General features: G+C 35.1%; 1 protein-coding gene across 1 annotated transcript; it reads right to left on the bottom strand.

Moving 5' to 3' along the window:
• Nucleotides 1-601: 601 nt before the first annotated feature.
• Nucleotides 602-15,637, bottom strand: LOC100248340 (uncharacterized). Its single transcript, XM_003635071.4, has 6 exons — nt 15,342-15,637; nt 15,233-15,264; nt 6,963-7,154; nt 3,808-3,858; nt 1,113-1,177; nt 602-1,007 (listed from the first exon to the last, which is right to left on the bottom strand). The coding sequence occupies exons 1-6, from the start codon at nt 15,413-15,415 to the stop codon at nt 945-947; spliced, it is 477 nt and encodes a 158-aa protein (XP_003635119.3). The 5' UTR covers nt 15,416-15,637; the 3' UTR covers nt 602-944.
• Between the last annotated feature and the right edge of the window lie 3,564 nt (nt 15,638-19,201).

The raw sequence follows: 19,201 nt of genomic DNA, 5'->3' as shown, positions 1-19,201 counted from the left end.
GCTGACTAGACACTTGAGTAAAATTATACTAATGAACTCAAAACCAAACATAGACTAACACATGGAAGACTCCTTAGCATTAGGGTCAACTTGAAGGAAGAAATGCACCTTGGCATTAGGGTAGCTTAAGTAAAGGTAGGGTTTGACACATGATGTGTTGAGATAGGAAATCACTTGACACAAGTCAAACCAATCTCAGGTTGTTGAGCTTGAGTATAGACAACATTGATCAAGGGACAAACATTACATGTTGACTAAAGGCTTTGCATCAGTCAAGGGATAAGTGGCAAATTGTTGAAGCATTGAGAAAGCTGAAGACATTATTCAAATTTGAGTTTGAATTTTAGTAGTTTGTTCCTAGATAGATAGGAAGTTGTTAGATGATAATGCTTATAAATAGTGTACCCACCAATCATTCTAAGTATGAATTCACCAATTATTCTAAATGTTCTTGTAAAATCTCTAGACTGATGCTAGTTGGGCAGGTTTATCTTATAATCTTGTGCTACCTTGTCTCTTTCTTATTGCTTTCTTTATTGTGATCTTGTGTGGGTAAAAATAGGCAGGCTTAGAGAACTCTAAGCGCTGCACAACACAAAAATTGTGAGGAAAATTCATGCTCGTGACAAAGATCCATTATACACGGTTGCAGTACAGTTGGCATAGAAGTGAGAAATTGATCGTAAGAGTTATGAGATTCAAACAAAATGCATAGATTGAGAAGCCAAGATTCATGAGGATGTTTGATATGATCAAATCCTGCGAGTGAGTCATCTTTGTGAGCTTATGCGTATACATACAAGGGCCATGTTTTCTGCGCATAAGTCACATTTAAGTGCCAAGCCACATAGAACAGATTCAACTGAGCATCAGGAGTTTATACAGAAACTCCACAGCCAAACACTGTCGAACTTCAGGTACACTTTGGTGGCGCCTGGAAGCATTTAAGTCTCGGAATTCGCATGGCGTTGCATGGCGCGGCGAAGCTCCCCTGAGAAATCCATCATCTGCAAAGCGCAATGAAAACAATCGTAAGGAGTCTACTAATACTTGTGCTTGTGTTGGGGTGTGGGTGTGCGTGAGAGATATTCCGGGTGAGTTTGGATTTTCACCTGATGAGGAAGTCTGAAGTGTCCCCATGCAGACGCACCACTTCCTGAGTACATCACAGGTCTTTCTGAAACATAGTAAAAATAAATATATATACATATAAATTAGCTGAAAATTTTGAAGGATCTAGCCCGCCTTTTTTATTTTTCTAATCCAGTGCTTTTTGATATTTTTACATTTAAATTTTTTTGTAGTTTTCATATTCAATAAATTTTATTCCATAAATAAATCATATAAATTTATCCTGTAAATTTATTCTTATCGTAACACCATCTCTAATTGTATTTAGGTTAAAAAACTGAAAAATCATTAAAAAAAAAAAGAAAAAAAAAAGATAAGGATAAGTTGTGTAGAATAAGGATAAATTTTAATTCAAATAAAACAAATTTATGACATAAATCCTATGGGATAACTATTCAATTGTAGTTGTTTTACACTGATAACTACAATACAATATGGGTTTCCAGTTTAAACCTATACATCAATCCGCCAACTGAAAATGCGGTTTTCAACATGATAAAATAAAAAAAATAAGTAAATATATGAAATTTCCAGCATGGCAATCCTATAATTCTTTTCAATTTCACATCAAAAGTTGATTTTCTATGAAGTTAGGAAAGACGTCCTCAAATTTCAGTAAAGCAGAATTAAAAAGGCATGCAGGCAACAGTTTAAGTAGAAGAGCCAAGCAAGCAACATGGACTGCAACCACCAACACAAAATAGAAAACAACAACTCGTGTTGTCCACCAAAAAGAACTACCAGAGAGTAGCTAAAGCTAATCTAGACTGATTAATAACTTCTTTTATTGGCTGCTTAGAAAGACTAATGACATGCATCGAAACCACCAACTCACCTAGGGCCAAAACCACAAACTTCACAAATACAACGATAATTATAACCATGTTGCCCTGATGTCAAACTGATACAGGAATACTTTCCTAGAATTCTTGAAATTAAACAATATACAAATGTGGTGGAAAAAAGGTATGCGAGAAAGTGGAGAGAAAAAAACAAACTAATTAAAAGATGGAAATAAGAGAAGCAACGATTAAGAGGAAGAAAGTGGAAAATTGCAAGCTAAGTTAGCTACTAGGTTACTTGGAACATAAGCAACTGGGCAACACCCTAAAGGTTTTGCAAATAGTCCATTATGGGCTCAACACATTAACTGACCAGAGACACCACATGAACAAAATATGTAACATGAAGTTTAACACATAACATGGGAATTGGTTTCCCTCACATACACGAGTTCAGTACCCGAACATTGAGGCGTTAGCAGTAATCTAGTGCAAGTAGTTGAAACTCCAGGGCTCACTAAGGTGTGCATAGCTATCACCCTTAACAAGGGCTCGCTGAGGTATGCATAGCTATCAACCTCAACAAAAACCATGCTGTACAAGGCATGACTTGCCAATACAACAACTGAACAACCTACAGCCCCAAGGTCCTAGGTTCACAGGGATGGGGTATGAATGCACTGAGAGAACCCATTGGCCTTGGCCATGGCCCTGTCACCCAGTCAGCTTCCATCGGTTCGAAGGGAATAGGCAAAATAGGCAATGCCACCCCCTAAGTTTGATTTTTGCCATCATATCTCATGGGTTTTAGCAAGCCAGCCTCACCATGCTGGGAACCTTAAAGGTGGCTCTGAGAGGTGAACACCACTATCCAGGACCTCTTGAAGTCAAAACTTTAGACCAAGAAATGCTATGAGGTTTATTTGAATTTTGATGCTGAACTTACGTAATGAAAATGCTACCTGATTGTGGCTTAGGAATGCCTCCACCTTCACCTCAGATGCCACCTCCTTCATTACAACTCAAAAGAGCGTGGGATGGAGAAATAAGAAACCAATGGTAACATCATAAGCCAGCTGAGGATCCTTCCCCCCATTGTATGGTGCAATGTTCCAGGGAATTTGCAACCTTTTTTCTTTCTTTGTTCAATTCTTTCCCCTTTTTGGCCATCCCTTCACCAGTTCCATGTCCCGCTCTTCACCCTCCACACATTACATCTAGTCCCAAGCCCAAAACCTACTTAACCCTTACCTTATTTGATAAAAATAGCCTAGTTCTTTGCCTTAAAGGGCCCTCCTACATCAAAGCACACCTCATTACCATCACTAGTTCCAATCACCTCAACCCTGGTTATGATGCAATTATTTGCTGTCTCATGCTTATCCTCAGAAATCTCCACAAGTACACTGACAGGAACAACAACAGAGTGATGAAAATACAAAGCACTGTATGACATTTTTGGACACAGGGTGTAAGATGGTAGCACTTGAGATAAGAGCAATAGCAGAGGTAAAGGTAATGAGAATTTTCTACACTTTCCTAATGAGAATAGGAAAGAGCTAATATCACCCATACTTTCATGAACAAGAGTATAAATTTGATGGTTGTATTCCATGGAAGGAGTTTAAGAGAGGGTGCATGGTAAGAGACACATCTATCACATTGAGAAATTGGGAAAGCAACCATATATAATAGTAAAGGGCATTTCAATGGCCTTCTAATTGCAAAAAGAGGTTGGATTGGGGGAAGCATGGGAAACTCTGAGCTGATTATGTATAACTATGGGCAGGGTTTCATGAGTAGCCTGAAATATACTATGGTTGCAAGCAAATGAAAGATGTTGCATACAAACTACCAAATCCTAAACCAGTTAACACAGTCATGTATTACTCACCAGGTAAATCTAGAGATTGGTTATTACAGCCATGCATAGCAGCTGCCCAACCTGCAGTAGAGAATATACAAGGATAGTGAGAAACCAGACACTAAATTGCAAGATAGGATCTTTTCAAAATCGAAACGAATCACCAAATGCATCAGTTAAGAATTCCCTCCCAAGAAAGGTAACAATTATGCAAAAGTTCCATACAGACTACAGTTCTTGTGCAATTATATGTGTATCAGTCAAAGATGTTACAAAAGCATACATAGTAAGAATTAAGTTTCTTTTATATAAAACAGGAAAATACATGAAATTAAATTGTCAAAGTTGTCTACATGGATGGGATTAATACAAAGGAATCAACACCTTGACTAGAAGCAAAAGGTTATGGAACAAAAACTTAGACCACTCCCAGAAGGGAGCCAAGAAAACAGCCCTTTAGTCCACCAAAATAAAAGTAAGAAGACGCTAAAAACTCCTTGCCTGGTAATACCCAAAGAGAGGTGAACAAGAAGTATTGATCCCTCAGTTCCTTGATCCGCAACCAAACCCTTAAAAGTGATAACCAACATTGATTTTTTAAAATCACAAACAAACACTTCACTGCATTAAAATAATAGGTAGAAAGAAGGATGAGACATCCTTATGACAAGTACAAACACCTCTATCCTAAGTCTAATAAAAATGAAAATGTACAGTGTATACTAGTCCAGAATAGGGCAATGCTCATTCTAATTCATGGAGGTAAAAGCTCCATCAAAAGAAAATTTGTTGCTTCACACTTTCCTAACACATCCACCACATGACTTCCTAAGCAAGGAACCTGATAAAAGGAACATCCAAGCTCTCAAGAAATATCAATAATCTCACTCCACCCCTCAAACTTCCATGATCCTCTTTCTTTCTTAGTTGCACAAGATATTATAATAGCAGAATTGCCTTCTACTAGAAGATTCAAGAGGCTCAAAGCTTTTGCTTGCCACAAATCCTCCAAAAAGGCTAGGATCTTTGCTTCAAGGGCTAAACTTTAACATGCAAATTTAGAAAATGCTCTAACCAATGTACTAAAGTGGTTCTTGAGTAATTTTCCAATCCCTAATTACCCTAAGTTGCCAGACCATCCATAAAACTTTAGATTAATAAAACCCATTGGGGGCAGTAACCATTCAAGAAGTCTCTTTAATTAATCTTGTGGTTCTGCATGATAAGATGGAGTTTGTTCTTTTCTTTGAAAACTGAATAGGTCTGATATGCCTGAAATTGCAAAAATGTTATTCAACCTTCAAAATTCAGATAAAATTAAATACTTTGACTTTCTATATTCAGATGAAATACCTGAAAATAAGACTTTTGACTTTAAAAACAAACAGTACAAAAACATTTGAAATTTATTAGCACTTCAAATAAGAAAACAAGCAGGGCCTAATTTCCAATCAAGCAAAATGAGGCTCAAAAGTGCTTGCAAAAGCTTCACCATAGGAAATGGAAACAGAAGAAGTAAAACAAGCCCCAATTACTTCTATAGACTTCCGCCTATCCTCAAAATCCTTGCATTCCTCCCCCACCAAATAGCTCAAATCAAAGTGAGACTACCAATGCACCAAAGAGTACTACCTTGAAGAAGTCCCTTTAAACCCTTAAAGGATATGATCAACAATGCCAAAGACTACAAGAGAGTGTAAAAATACATGATCAACAAATTCCCCACTCTCACTACACATGACACAATATTCTCAACTATAAGCTTCATAAGGCCTTCTTACTTGGATCAAATCACTGTCATTAACCATCTTATTTGTCAAAATCCATGCAAAGCCATTATTATTGGTGAGGCTTTGTATGGAAGGAATAAAAGGAACCAAGTTGCTCAAGAAAAAACTAACTGACAACAACATTGAGGATCAGACCAAACACTCATATCAGGAAAAATAGGTGACAGATACACATGAAACTAAAATAGATACGAGTCCTTAAGAATCATTAACCTAAGTGTGACACTTTGACTTTAGGAAGAAGAGGAAGAAGGGGAAGAAGAAGAAACCAAGCCATCCCAAGTCAAATGTCTCTCTTCAAGGGAAATGGACAAGACCACATTGCCAAGAGATAAAATGGGAGAAACATAGAGGTTTTTGTGCAATTAAAATATTGGACAGAATTTTTAGAGAAAGAAAACAACAAAGAAATGGGAAAGCCCCTACTCTAAAGAGGGAAAACAATGCCAAGGTAATTAGAATATAGACGAATATTACCTGACCAAGGATATTCTTAAAATCTAATTTTTGATCCATTACCAAGAATGAACACAATATGAGGAAGATTGACTCAAGCCCACGGGAATTAACTTGTCATGGGCTTCAATGCAGTTCCCTAATCCCAAGGTTACCATCCCAACCATAGGTTTGCAACCTTTAATAAGCATTAAGTACGATAATGAGTTAATGACCCTCAACTCAAAGCATCCTAGTCCAGACAAATAGGGGGTTGGGGTACAGTGTACCTTGTCTTGACATTGACTTTTAGTCTTCTTCTTTTGTTTTTTTAATCTTTTTTCCTTTTCTTTTGACAAGGCATAAAATATCATGTTAAGTTTTAAGAAAGAACCACTTATTAGTCACAGTAACCAGACATGCATAAGATGTATCCAGAACTAGGCAGTTGGAAAAAATTAAAATAGATGAAGATAAGAAACACATATATTACTTATCAACATGAACCAAAAAAATAATAAAAGAACGTATGCCTAAATTAATGACAGTTAAGGTGATTGATTTCAACCGTCATAGGAAAGATGGAGTGAGAAGTAGGAAAAAAAGTCTGAAGAGAACTGTCCCATAAGATTTTCATTTCATAGCAAACATCATCACAAGTTGAAAACTATTAGCAAGCACCACTAACCACCTCACTATTGCTCCGGAATGTCAAACTTTTAAAGTATATAGGATGGACAGTCCTATTTTAGAAAAAATTTCATGTACAACAACTGACACATGCATAGTCACTGCTATGGGCACTACACCCGTTTCAGAGTTCATGTTGTTTTTAGCAAATTCAAGTCAGAGGTAATCATATATATGCTGCCAACTAAACACGCAATTCTATAGACCAACAACACAACAATATTCCATATTAATTCTACATAAACATAAAATAATCCCTGAAAGACGTACGATCATTCAAAAGCTGAGAAGCTTCACTGCTACAACAACCATCTAAGGCTATTAATCCAGGACGAGCATTCTCATTCAGAATATTGCTGCTGCCTGAATCCCCTTGATCTATGTTGGGCACGTTTCTGGGAGCAACAACTTGACTCTTGTCTCCATCATTTGCAAAAGAGTTGTTTATTCGATCAAAACGCTCTGCAAAATTCAATCCACCAAATTCAGAAAATTTATTTCACATTTAATGATTCACAACAAATGCAGCATTAAATGTCCTCACTTAACCATCCACCCTCTACTTGAGAAGAGACAAACAAATATGTACAAATTATTCTGTAATGGACGACAGCTAACAGTTAGGTGTACGGATTTAACATTTTGTCCACTTCTGATGGATAAATCATAAATCAGGTCTAATTTTTCTAGGATACTCATTTTCAAGGCATGAACAGATGGCATGATGTATGGAATCACCACCAAACAGACATGGATGTATAAGGATCACATAAAATGGAAAGAATCAAATTTGGCTGAACAGTTTAGCACTTATCACCCCAAAGGGAAGAAATGGTAAAAGTGGAGAACAAGGAGTCACGTCATCAAGAACAAATATAATAATTAGATATAAACAGACAAATTTAAACTCAAATCTAGTGATTCTAGTATTAGGGTTTCTTAACCAAACTTTACAACCAGGATTAAATACCATACCATAACCTATTTTCACAGGTATCTAAATCAGCTGATTCAAAATGGAAATTGACCTCCATTTTTCTATGGCTGCCTTTTTAACAAACTTTTTTTTGCCTATGCATAGTTTCTTCATCCATGAAACAGGTCTGTTTATGCAGAAGCTTTTGAAGTAAGAGTATAGAAAGCTGGATATGGGTGGATTTCATTGTGTGACCCCTCACGGGCGGGACTGCTTGGACGTATTGCAAAATTTTATTTTATTTTCATTGCAGATGTCAAACAATCTGGAAAAGCAAGATTATCAAATCTCTGGTCAGATCTCAATCATTTGACATTGTTTGCTTACAAGAAACTAAGAGTAATCAGATGTCAATCCAGTTGGTAAGGAGTTCAAAGATTTTTAGGGTGGGGAGCTGTGGAAGGAAGGGGATGGCAAGGGGTGCATTTGTTGTGTTTTGGAATAATAGGGCTTGGATTTAATTGAGACAGAGGTGGGAATCTTCTCTATTTCTCATCAGTTTAAATGCTGTGATGATAATTTTGTCTGGATGCTCACTGGTGTGTATGGTCCAATTGATGGGAGCGAAAGGGAAATTTTGTGGGCAGAATTGGGGGACATAAGACAGCTTTGGGATGATCCTTGTTTTGTGGGTGGGGATTTTAATGTGGTAAGATTCCCAGGGGAAAGAAGGAACTGCAGTAAATTTTCAACATCAATGAGGTGCTTCTCAGAGATTATTGAGGATTTGACATTGAGAAACCTCAGTTTCAGAAGATTGGGAAGACCACTTCAATGATTTGCTTCAAAGTGTTTTGTCAAAGCCTGTTTCAGACTATACACCCATATTGTCGGATGGAGGTGGTTTGAGGAGAGAAAAAACCCTTTTAGGTTAAAAAATGTGTGGTAGAAAGTGGAAGATTTTTCAGAGCTGATAAAAAGATGGAGGATGGGTTACAAGGCTAGAGGATACTTCAGTCACATTTTGGCCTATAAGTCGAAAACCTTGGAAAAGGAACTTAAGATTTGGAGCAAAGAAGTATTTAGGAACGTTGCTATTAGAAGAGTAAGCGCCCTCAATCAAATCAGTTATTGGGATGTGAAGAAGAGGGAAAGGATCCTTTTTGCTGATGAGGTTGAGGCTAGATAAGAGGCTTTGGATGATTACAATAAGTGGGCCATGTTGAAAGAAACCTATTAGAGACCAAAATCCAGAGTACTATGGCTGAAAGACAGGGATAAGAATACTAGCTTTTTTCATAAGATGGCTAATGCATGAATGAGAAAGAACCATATGGCCAAAGTTAGGGTGAAGAATGTTCGTAACCAAATAGTCAAATATGAAGGAAGGGATGTCTAATGCCTATTAGGGGATTGGCATCCTAGAATCAAGGGATTATCTTTTAAGTCCTTGAGAAGCGATGATTCACGGACACTAGAGGATCCATAATTTGAAGAGGAGGTTTTATTGGATTTATCCATCTTGTGTGAGGATAAACCCCATGGGCTAGATGGCTTTTATTTGGCTTTTGGCAACAATGTTGGAATTTTGTGAAACACAAAGTGTTTGGTATGTTCAAAGAGTTTTATGAGCGAAACATCTTTGAAAGAAGTCTAAATGCCACATTTATACTGTTAATCCCTAAGAAAAATGGAAATAAGATAGGATTTTAGACCCATCAGTTTGGTAGGAGGTTTGTATAAGATTTTAGCAAAGGTGTTGGCTAATAAAATTAAGAAGGTTGTGGGAAAGGTTGTGTATGACTCTTAACTTGCCTTTTTAGAGGGGAAGGGAGACAGATCTTAGATGCAGTTCTTACTACAAGTGAGCCCATAGACTAAAGATTGAAGAGTTTGACAAGAGGCGTTTTTTGTAAGTTTGGCATTGAAAAGACCTCTAACCAATGACCATGTTAATTGGAATATCTTTATTGCTATAATGGAAAGAATGAGCATTGTCTAAAAGTGGATAGGATGGATAAAATAGTGCAGCTCCTCAACCAAATTTTCATTCCTTGTTAATGGGGATTGATTGCAGTTCTATGTTGTCCCAAAATCCTATAGCCTAGTTATGTGGCAATCTTGGTTAAGAAAAAACAAAGAAAGGATTACCACAACTATTGTAGTATTCTAGGTATTGTTCTCAGTGACTGGCTATGAAAGTTATCAATGTTAGGTAAAATAATTGCTTTTATCTAAATCCTACAGCGAAAATATTAATCAAATTGATGTTAATAAATTATGATTAACTTAAATAAAAACTAATTAACTAACAAAATTAGTTAAAGATTTCTACTTCAATTGATTTAATGTGGGGCTCCACAATCCAACTTAGGGAGTATAAATCAAAGTAAACAAGGGTTTCTCAATTGTAGTGATCTTAGGGTTTTTAGGATCTTTGGTGGATTGGGATCAACCTAAGTTCTATAATGAAGAGTTGCATCCAAAACTCAATGTTCCTTTTAATAATGGCATATAGGGTACCACCTTATAAATAAGGCATTGTTTTGTTTTGCCTTTATATTGTGGGATTCTTTTCCTTAAAGCTAAGAAAAAAACACTTAAACACACACAAGTGACAAGACCAAGGATTGAACCAAGGTCCTTACATAGGAAAAGTACGGCCTTAGCCATTAGTGTACCAAATATGCTTTGATGTTATAAACAAACATGGAATTATATATTATAAATATCTTTTATATATTATAAATTGCAAATTAATTAAAATTAAATTATTGTAACTAAGTTAATTTTAATTATCTTATTATGTCTTTTGTATAGTAATTAAATACAAGATAAATAAAATTATCAACATTTTAAAATAAAAATACTTATATAAATCAGCATTTCTTTTATATCCTTCAATATATCCAAACTAAATACATTATCATTTTAGGATAATGCGTTTTCAAAATTGGAATATTATTGCCTATTGTTATAAATTTTATTATACATGTATCAATTTCTTCCTTGAACAACTTCAACATATGTATTATTGTTTTTTCTATCATTTTGTTTCTTTTTTTTTGGAGTAAAAAAAGGATATATAAGGAAATATCGATGAAAATTTTGTAAAAAAATGTCGATGAAATGAAAATTGATCAAAACTCAGAAATGTTAGAGAAGGCTCCAAAAAAAATGATAGAAAAAACAATAATACATATGTTTCCTTATAGATATTTCCTTATATATCCATTCTCATGTCTTTGATGCGTATGCCAAGAGTTGTGAGATTGAGATTAGAGCAAATTCAAAGGGACTTTCTTTGGGGTGGGGGAGCTTTGGAGAAAAAGTCTTATCTTGTGAAGTACGCAATTGTTTATTCGGATAAAAAGGGTGGTTTGGGTGTAAGAAATCTTTCTACTCTCAATAGGGCCCTTTTGTGCAAGTGGAGTTGGCGTTTTGTGGTTGAAATAGAGTCTTTGTGGAGGCTTGTCATTAGTAGGAAGTTTGGGGTGGAAGAAGGAGGTTGGTGTACCCGTGAAGTAAGGGAGGGCTATGGGGTGGGGTTATGGAAGGAAATTAGGAAGGAAGGGTCCCGAATGTTTAAAAATATTGTATTTTCTATGGGAGATGGTAGAAGAGTGAGATTTTGGAAGGACAAATGTTACGGGGACAATCCCTTAGCGATTATTTTCCTTCTTTGTATGATTTAGTGGTTTCAAAAGATGCGTGGGTAGCGGATTGTTGGGATTTTTTGGGGGAAAAGGGGGGTTGAAATCCCCGGTTCTCTAGATCTTTCAATGATTGGGAGGTGGAGGAAGTGGAGAGGTTCCTTTTGACTTTACAAGGAAAGAGGCTAGTCATTGACTTAGAGGATAGGGTGCTTTGGAAAGAGACTAAGGACAAGATTTTTTCTGTCAAATCCCTTCATAGTGCTCTTGAACCTAAAAGTGCAGTCACGTTTCCGTGGAACATTATTTGGAGCCCTTGTGTTCCCACTAAGGTGGGTTTCTTTGCTTGGGAAGCATTGTGGGGAAAGGTTCTAACCTTGGATCAACTCAAAAGGGGGGGGTGGCCCATAGCTAACAGATGTTTCCTTTGTTGTACCGAAAAGGAATCGATTAATCACATTCTTATTCATTGTTCCAAGGCTAGGGTCTTGTGGGAGCTTGTTTTTGCGCTGTTTGGTGTGATGTGGATCCTTCCCCTTTTAGCTAGAGATACCTTTTTAGGTTGGCATGGATCCTTTGTGCGCAAGAAGCGTAGAAAGGCTTGGATGGCAACTCCTCTTTGTTTATTTTGGTCGATTTGGAAGGAAAGAAATAGGATAGCTTTTGAAAATGAGGATCTCTCGATTCAAAGGATGAAATATTCTTTTGTATGTAATCGTTGGTCTTGGTCTAAGCCATGTATAGAGGTAAGACCTTTACCTTTAATCAACTTTTTTTATTGGTTGGGTTTTAGATGAGGGTTGGTGAGTTTTTTGCATCCCCTTTTCTTTTTGTTCTTGCCTTTAGGCACCTTTGGTATACTCCCTGTATGCTTTGGGTTGCCCTTTAGGCGCCCTTATCTCTTAATATATTTTTTCTATGTGTTTATCTATCAAAAGAAATATATATATATATGTATAACCATAAAATCCAGCTACCGATAAATCCATGAAAATCGATATTTCCATCCTTGGTTTTGCAAGTTGTCCTCTATGCCTAAAGTGTATCACCAGACCAATCTTTTCTTGTCACGTTGACCATTTTCATGAGGATCCACTTTATTTCACTATTTGCTAGTTTAGCTTGCCCATTAGTCAAAGGATGGTAAGGGGGTAGACACTTTGTGTCTCACCCCATATTTTTGCAAAAGATTGGCGATGGCAAGTGGTAGGCACTTTAGGTCTTATTTGGAAAGAAAATGATTCTAACATTGGAGCAATGAATTGTTTTTTGCATATTTCCATGCGGTGCTTTACTATTGTATAGGTTTACTTAGTATTTTAGAGACTTCAATCATTGTCAATCACATTGATTTATCATTAGCCACCTTTTCAAGATCAGTTGGCATTACCAGTATTTTACTATCATGCTTTGCATTTCAATGATAATAGCCCTCTGAAAGTTGTCCAATTTTCTTGATACTTTTCACATTCCAATCATCCCATAGAGTGGTAATCTTGATTATTGTAATTTGGACCTCTTTTCTGTCACTAATATCGGTAGTCTCTCAAATGTGCCCAATTAAATCATAACCTTCATAACCAATTACCTAAAGTTATATCCATCACCTCATGTAGCATGGACACAAACAATAATATGAATACGATTAGATATACAAAAATAATACAAAGAGTTCTAAAATAAGTAAAAATAGACTTCTAAATAATATTCAATTACATATTCATACATGGTTAGTAACTATATCATCCTTCTCTTTTATCATATTATCCTTCGCAATTATATCTTTTTTCCAAATTAAAACGAGGCAACCATGTATCAATGTTGTCTATTAAACCCATTTCAAATGGATGTGTGGCCATATCTCCAATTGCAAATGAATTTATTTTTAAATTGCTAGCAAGTCCAAGACAAGCCATAGCTTGTTGAGGAGCATTGTCGTGTGGCATCAATATGGCTTCTAGTTAGAAGAGCATATGCTACTTAGTCATTAGAATCATCACTCACCATTATTATCCAAATTTAAGACTCTTAACTAAATTTCACCAAATGTTATCAGCTTGCCATTAGGTGTTTCCTCCAAGGCAAGAGCAATGTGAAACTCATTATGGAACACTTCAAGGACCTACCAAAAAAAGAGTATGGAACACTTCAAGGAAAGATTAGTCTAGTCATATGGAAAGTCATCCTTTTTCCAAGGAAGATGGTGGTTTTGGTGTTACTAACTTGGATTCCCTTAATAGGGCTTCATTAAGGAACTTAGTGGTGATTTTGAGATTCACTAGCAAAGGATGATATAATTTTTGGAAGTCAGCATAGATTTTATTAGGGAATGAGTAGATGGCTAATTTTCAACTAAAGACCCAAAATAGGGAAACGTTTCTTAAGGATAGCTAAAAGGACATGTTCAGAATTGCATTTAACAAAAAAGAAATGTAGTGAACCATTGGAAAATGAGGAGAGTAGAAGATGTTGGAAGTTGAGTTCATTAAAAAATTTTAGTTTCTTCATTTGAATGTTGATGGGGGAGAAGATCTTAGCTATTGACCATATACCATGTATACTTTACCGCACCTATTTGCTAAGCACTTTTAACATATTGGTTGTTTGCCTATTAAAAAAGAACATCTCAGCTATTAACTAGCTAATGAGAAAGAGGATTCTAGTGAATTGTCGTTGACTTGCTTTAGTTTGAGAGTAAGATGGTGTCGACCTTCAATGTTAGGCATGTTTGGGTTTACCGTTTACTTGACTTTTGCCTAGGTCTTCAAATGAGCTTTTGCTAGCTAGCACAAGAAGAACCTAAAGTAAACGAGGAGAGTTGTGTGGATAATGACCCCTCTATGTTTCTCTTGGTGCTTCTAGAAGCAGATAACTTCCAAAATCTTTGAAGGTTTGGAGATAATGAAGCTGAAAATGAACGATATGTTTTAAAAAATAAGTTTCCATGGTTGACACCTCCTTATGGGGAGGGAAGATTATCTTCTATATATTTCATTTATAGTTTGGGGGGAAGTTTTAATGTCTCATGGATTTCAATAATATTGTTTTTGTGTTTCCCTTTTACTTTGCTTGTTGCTTGTATACCTTAAGATTATACCCCTCTAGGCATTCTTTTCTGAAGTTTGTTGTTGAGATAACCTAAGATTATTCTTAATATTAACCCACAAAAGAAATGAACAAACTGACTAAATGCTTAACCATAAAATTGAATCTATCTTCTTTGAGATCTATTTTCATTTTCTAATAATTGAAGATTGAAGACAATTTTTTGATATCATAAGTTGTATTGATCGATAAATTCAAGAATATCTTTCAATTTATGCTGTAATAAATCAAGGATAGGCATGTGTTTGTGTGTCCATGATAAGACCACTAAACACAAGACAAGATTGATGAATAATGTCTAGGAGGCATTAACAAGAACGTTACCAATAAAAATATAGTCAGGACAAAGCGAGGGAGAATACCTGAAGCATTTCCTTATCAATAAAGCTAAGTTTTTTAGAGTTTGAAATGTATTAATATATTGAAAGGCCCTTTCTATTTCTTGTGAAAATCTATTCAATGTAATATTATAAACTAAAAATAAAATAAAAACAATAAAAAATTAAGAGAAAACGTTCTTAGCCAGCTTAAGCAAGATTCTAAGATTGATGGGTGACAAGACAAGAGAAACAACAAAATTGGAAATCAAAGCGCGCATAAAAAGATTGAAATCGCGTAATTTAAATATAAGTGGTCATCAAGAACACATACACACTGAGGAATTACCAGAGAAAAAACGAAAAATCATAACGCAGAAACCATAAAGAGAGTAAAGGTGCTGAGTCAAATAATAACGAAGGAACCAATGTGGGAAATGGAATTTGAGAATAAAGATGCAAAAATTCACACAACCCTAAACCGTCTTTCTTTCCACCTCCGAATCATGCGAATGAAAATCACAGATTCACAGATAAACATAAACATACCTCCAGATTTGCGCCTGTTGAGAGAACGGTTCCTGAGAAAACAAAGGACGAATGAATGAAGAGAAAATGAAAGAAGAGGAATGGATCAGGTTAGAAAAGAAAAAGGAACCTCTGATTGGGAGGAGCATAGCGCTGCTGTTTGACGGAAGAAGGTGGATCCGTACCGCTAGGGTTTTCCAGCATCGCGCTTCTCGCCACTCCGCCACACACACAGAGGAGGCCGTGTGTGAAGGGAGAAGAAGAAGAAGGGAAGGAAATAATTGACCGGAAGGCAATTTCTGAATTTCAATTTCCTATTGGTTAAGTTGACCATGGGTCCACCTCTCTTGCTGCCACGCGCCTACTCGCCCATGCAATTACGCCCTGTTTGGTAAACATGGTTTGGAGTAAACACACTCAACCTCCGAATTATACCCTTGTCTAATTTTTTTTGCCGCTAAAGTAACTTTATGCTCTGTTTGATTCTAAGAAACTACTAAAGAAAAAAAATTGCTAAATAAAGGAGTTCAAAAAAATGATTTTCTTATTAAGATGAACTTGCTATTTATAGGTCTTTCTAACTATTATAGAATCATGTGGGTTGATAATCATCGAGGATAATGAGCTTTTAAAAACACGGACCATATACATTGGCTCATGCTTTGACCTTTTCAGTTTACTTCTTGTAATTATAGTTTTTTAATTGGTTTTTACTATTTTTTTGCTTTTCTTTGATGTGAACGGAATGGGAACTTGTATCCCTACATTGAGTTTTTTCCATCTTGAAAGTTACCCCACATTTTTCCCTCCTTTAGTTAAAGGTTGTCGACCATTACATTGTCTTAGTGGTGTGAGTATATTCTTTCCTTTTGCATGTACATGTTTGTGAAGTTTTTAAAACCATCATTGCTTGAAAATCATACCTAGGTTTGAAATTCAAAATTTAAATTAATTGTTGAGATAACGTCTCTTTACTCGCTTGCACGCATTATTGGGCAATTTTTTAAACTTTGGATTTCTTTATTTCGCATGTCCCCTCAATGAAGTTTCTTCAAAGTTTAGGCAATTTGTCGATCCAAAAAGTCTTTGGTCTTTATCTTCTACATCCTCTTTAACTCCAATGGCAGTGCCTACTGGTTTTGAAACATAGAAGTCATGTTTCAATTTTTGTATGAAGTGGATAGGCAAATTAGTGTATGCCTCATTCCTTAGATTGAGGATCCCAACTTTGAATCTAATAGTCATAGCAAAATCAATTTACATTGTTCTCATTTTCAAGCAAGTCTTTGTCTTCCTTTTCATCCTCTGTTGTGTTAATTTTTTTTTTTTTCTACTTAATCTAAGCCAAGTTCATCTTAATGTAATTCAACTACTTACTGATGATAAACCTTGAGTTCAACTTGGTGATAAATCATGAGTTTAACTTGGCTTTAGGTTTAGGAGAAATTTTATTCTTATATGTTTTGAAAATGATTGAAAAATAAAATACTTTTCATTCTCTTGAGAAAACATAGTTCCTTATTTCACAATCTCCTAGATTGTAGCACGGGATAGGAGAATGACCTTATAGAGGTTATTATGAGTGGGGGTTTGATTCCTATAATGAATTAATTAAGATAAAACCCTTAAAAGCATGACTTTATATAATAATAAATGGTTTTTATTATTTATAATATGATTTATGTTTCCCATTTGTTTATCATGTTCATGCATTATACTTTTTGAACATTCAAATCTAAAATCTCTTACATTGTACATGATTTTAGTACATTAGAAGTTACATGGAAAATCTAAACCATAGATTCCTTGCAAATATATGAATCGTTCACAACTGATTCATGTACTTAAACAATTCATTTGAAGTTATAGTACACTACCTCTTAATTAGATAAATGACTTGTTTTGGTCACTAAAATAGAGTTCTCATGGTAAGTGCACTAATGCATATGGTTACACATTAGACAAGACTTGTGGTGAATTATAACAGTGGTTATTAGGTTGACATTACTTTATTAAGCTACTATATTGTATGCACTCTCAATCTTGAAAGAATATCAAGTTAGTGCTAAAGTATTCAATAACTTTAATCTACGAGTGACTATGAGGGTGATGATATATTCCCTATAAATTAAGTCATTACTAATTAAGGTAGGTGACAACATATATTTTCAACATAGGTATCATGATTTCTCATGGTTTTAAGATGATATGTCTCAGTGGGTGATCTTAAAGATTTGTAATCAGGAAATCTATAACTATAGTAATTCCTTAAGTGGAATTTAACATATGCTCTTATTGAACTAAAGTATGTTAGTTTATCACATAATTAGAGGATTTGAGATCACATAATAAGTGGGTAGCAGGTCACAAACCTAGGTTTAGTATCTTGTTTTAATATCATATGATACTATAGCATAGTTAACCTTCTATAATGGGATATTGAGTTATTTTAGAAATGCATTATGAGGAAGTCAATATTTTCCTCTAAGTCTTAATGGTTATTGTTCAAACTCATATTCCTTTGAGATACATTTATTGATAGATATTTTGATTCTTTATCCTTATGTGTGTATAAAAACATTTTGGTAAATACACAATATTATACAAAAGTTCATTATAATATTTTTATATTAGATTAATTAATTTGAGCTTAATATGACTAATTAATTAATCATAATTCAATGAGTTAAATTCAGTATCCCAAACTCATGATTGACTCAAGTCACTTAAGCTTACAAGGAAGTCTATATTAACACTCCTAGGCTACATTTAGTTGATGGGGTAAAACAAAATTGGATAATATATATATATCCTAAGATATTATACCCCATTGGATTCCAATGGATATGATGTATTTGGATATTAAATGCAAAGGACATGATATCCTAATATCACATATCTAGTAGGATATTTTATATTTAGTTTGTAAAATGAATAATATATATATATATATATTACATGACCATATTTTTTGTGTTTCTCGCATAATTATCTTTGTTACTTTTACAAATCATTATGGGAGATTTTGTTGTCATTGCATCAATAAGGATTTTATGCCCATACTAATTGAGGCTCTAGAAAATGGTGGGTGTTTAGAGGTCCATTTTCTTCTAGATAGAGTTAGAGTAAACAAAGCTCTATGCATTCCCCTTTTGTTGACTCGGTATCTTTTGTTGTTTAGAAGCTACTACGAAATAGGAAACAATGGCTCCCAAGGTTCAAAACTTTTGTGTCCTTTGGCCATCTTGAAATTCTAATCGACTTAATATGAGACACGATCTCCTTAGGAGGCTTAAGAGAAAGTGAGTGCAAAAGGAGAGTGAGGCCCCAAGCTCTCGCACTATTTCAAATGATGCCCATAGGATCTCAATTAGTCAATCATAAAGGATAAAGAACCTACAAATGATATTCCATGGTTGTTTATATCTATTTCTTCGACGAATGTCTCATTTTTGTAGTGTCATTATGTTTTGTGTTATGGGGTGGAGTTTCAAGGTATTGGATTCCATCGTTGACTAAGAGAGGCTTATGAGCTTCAAATTCTAAATCTCCATCTAAATATATTGTAATCATGGGAGTATCAAAATGTTTCTTAACAATTGCTTAGAATTTAGAGAAAATTGGTGTTACATCATATCATAGAAACCATGTGATAGAGCCACATATGCTTGTTATAATGATCAACAAAAATAACATACTAGGAAAAACTATCAATGAATGGGCAAGGGTTGGTCTCTCAACATCACTATATATTTGTTCAAATGGCTTTGTAATTGGGGGATATGACACCAAGTAGCTAGTTGTGACTTTTCCGAGTTTTGTAACAAGTAAAACTAAAGCCCTTACATTTGATGGCTACACAAATATTTTGAAGGCAGGTTTAAGTCTGCAAAACAAGTATATCATCATGTACTATAAGTTAATGGTTATAGTTAGCTTGATGTTTTCCTTGTAGGTTTTACTCAAAGTAGGATAATGGATCACCTTAAG

The sequence above is a fragment of the Vitis vinifera genome, chromosome 7 (genome assembly GCF_030704535.1).
Source record: "Vitis vinifera cultivar Pinot Noir 40024 chromosome 7, ASM3070453v1".
In the NCBI taxonomy this organism is placed as follows: domain Eukaryota; kingdom Viridiplantae; phylum Streptophyta; class Magnoliopsida; order Vitales; family Vitaceae; genus Vitis; species Vitis vinifera.
The sequence above is the reverse complement of the archived record's forward strand: the minus strand, read 5'-3'. Positions and strand labels throughout refer to the sequence as shown.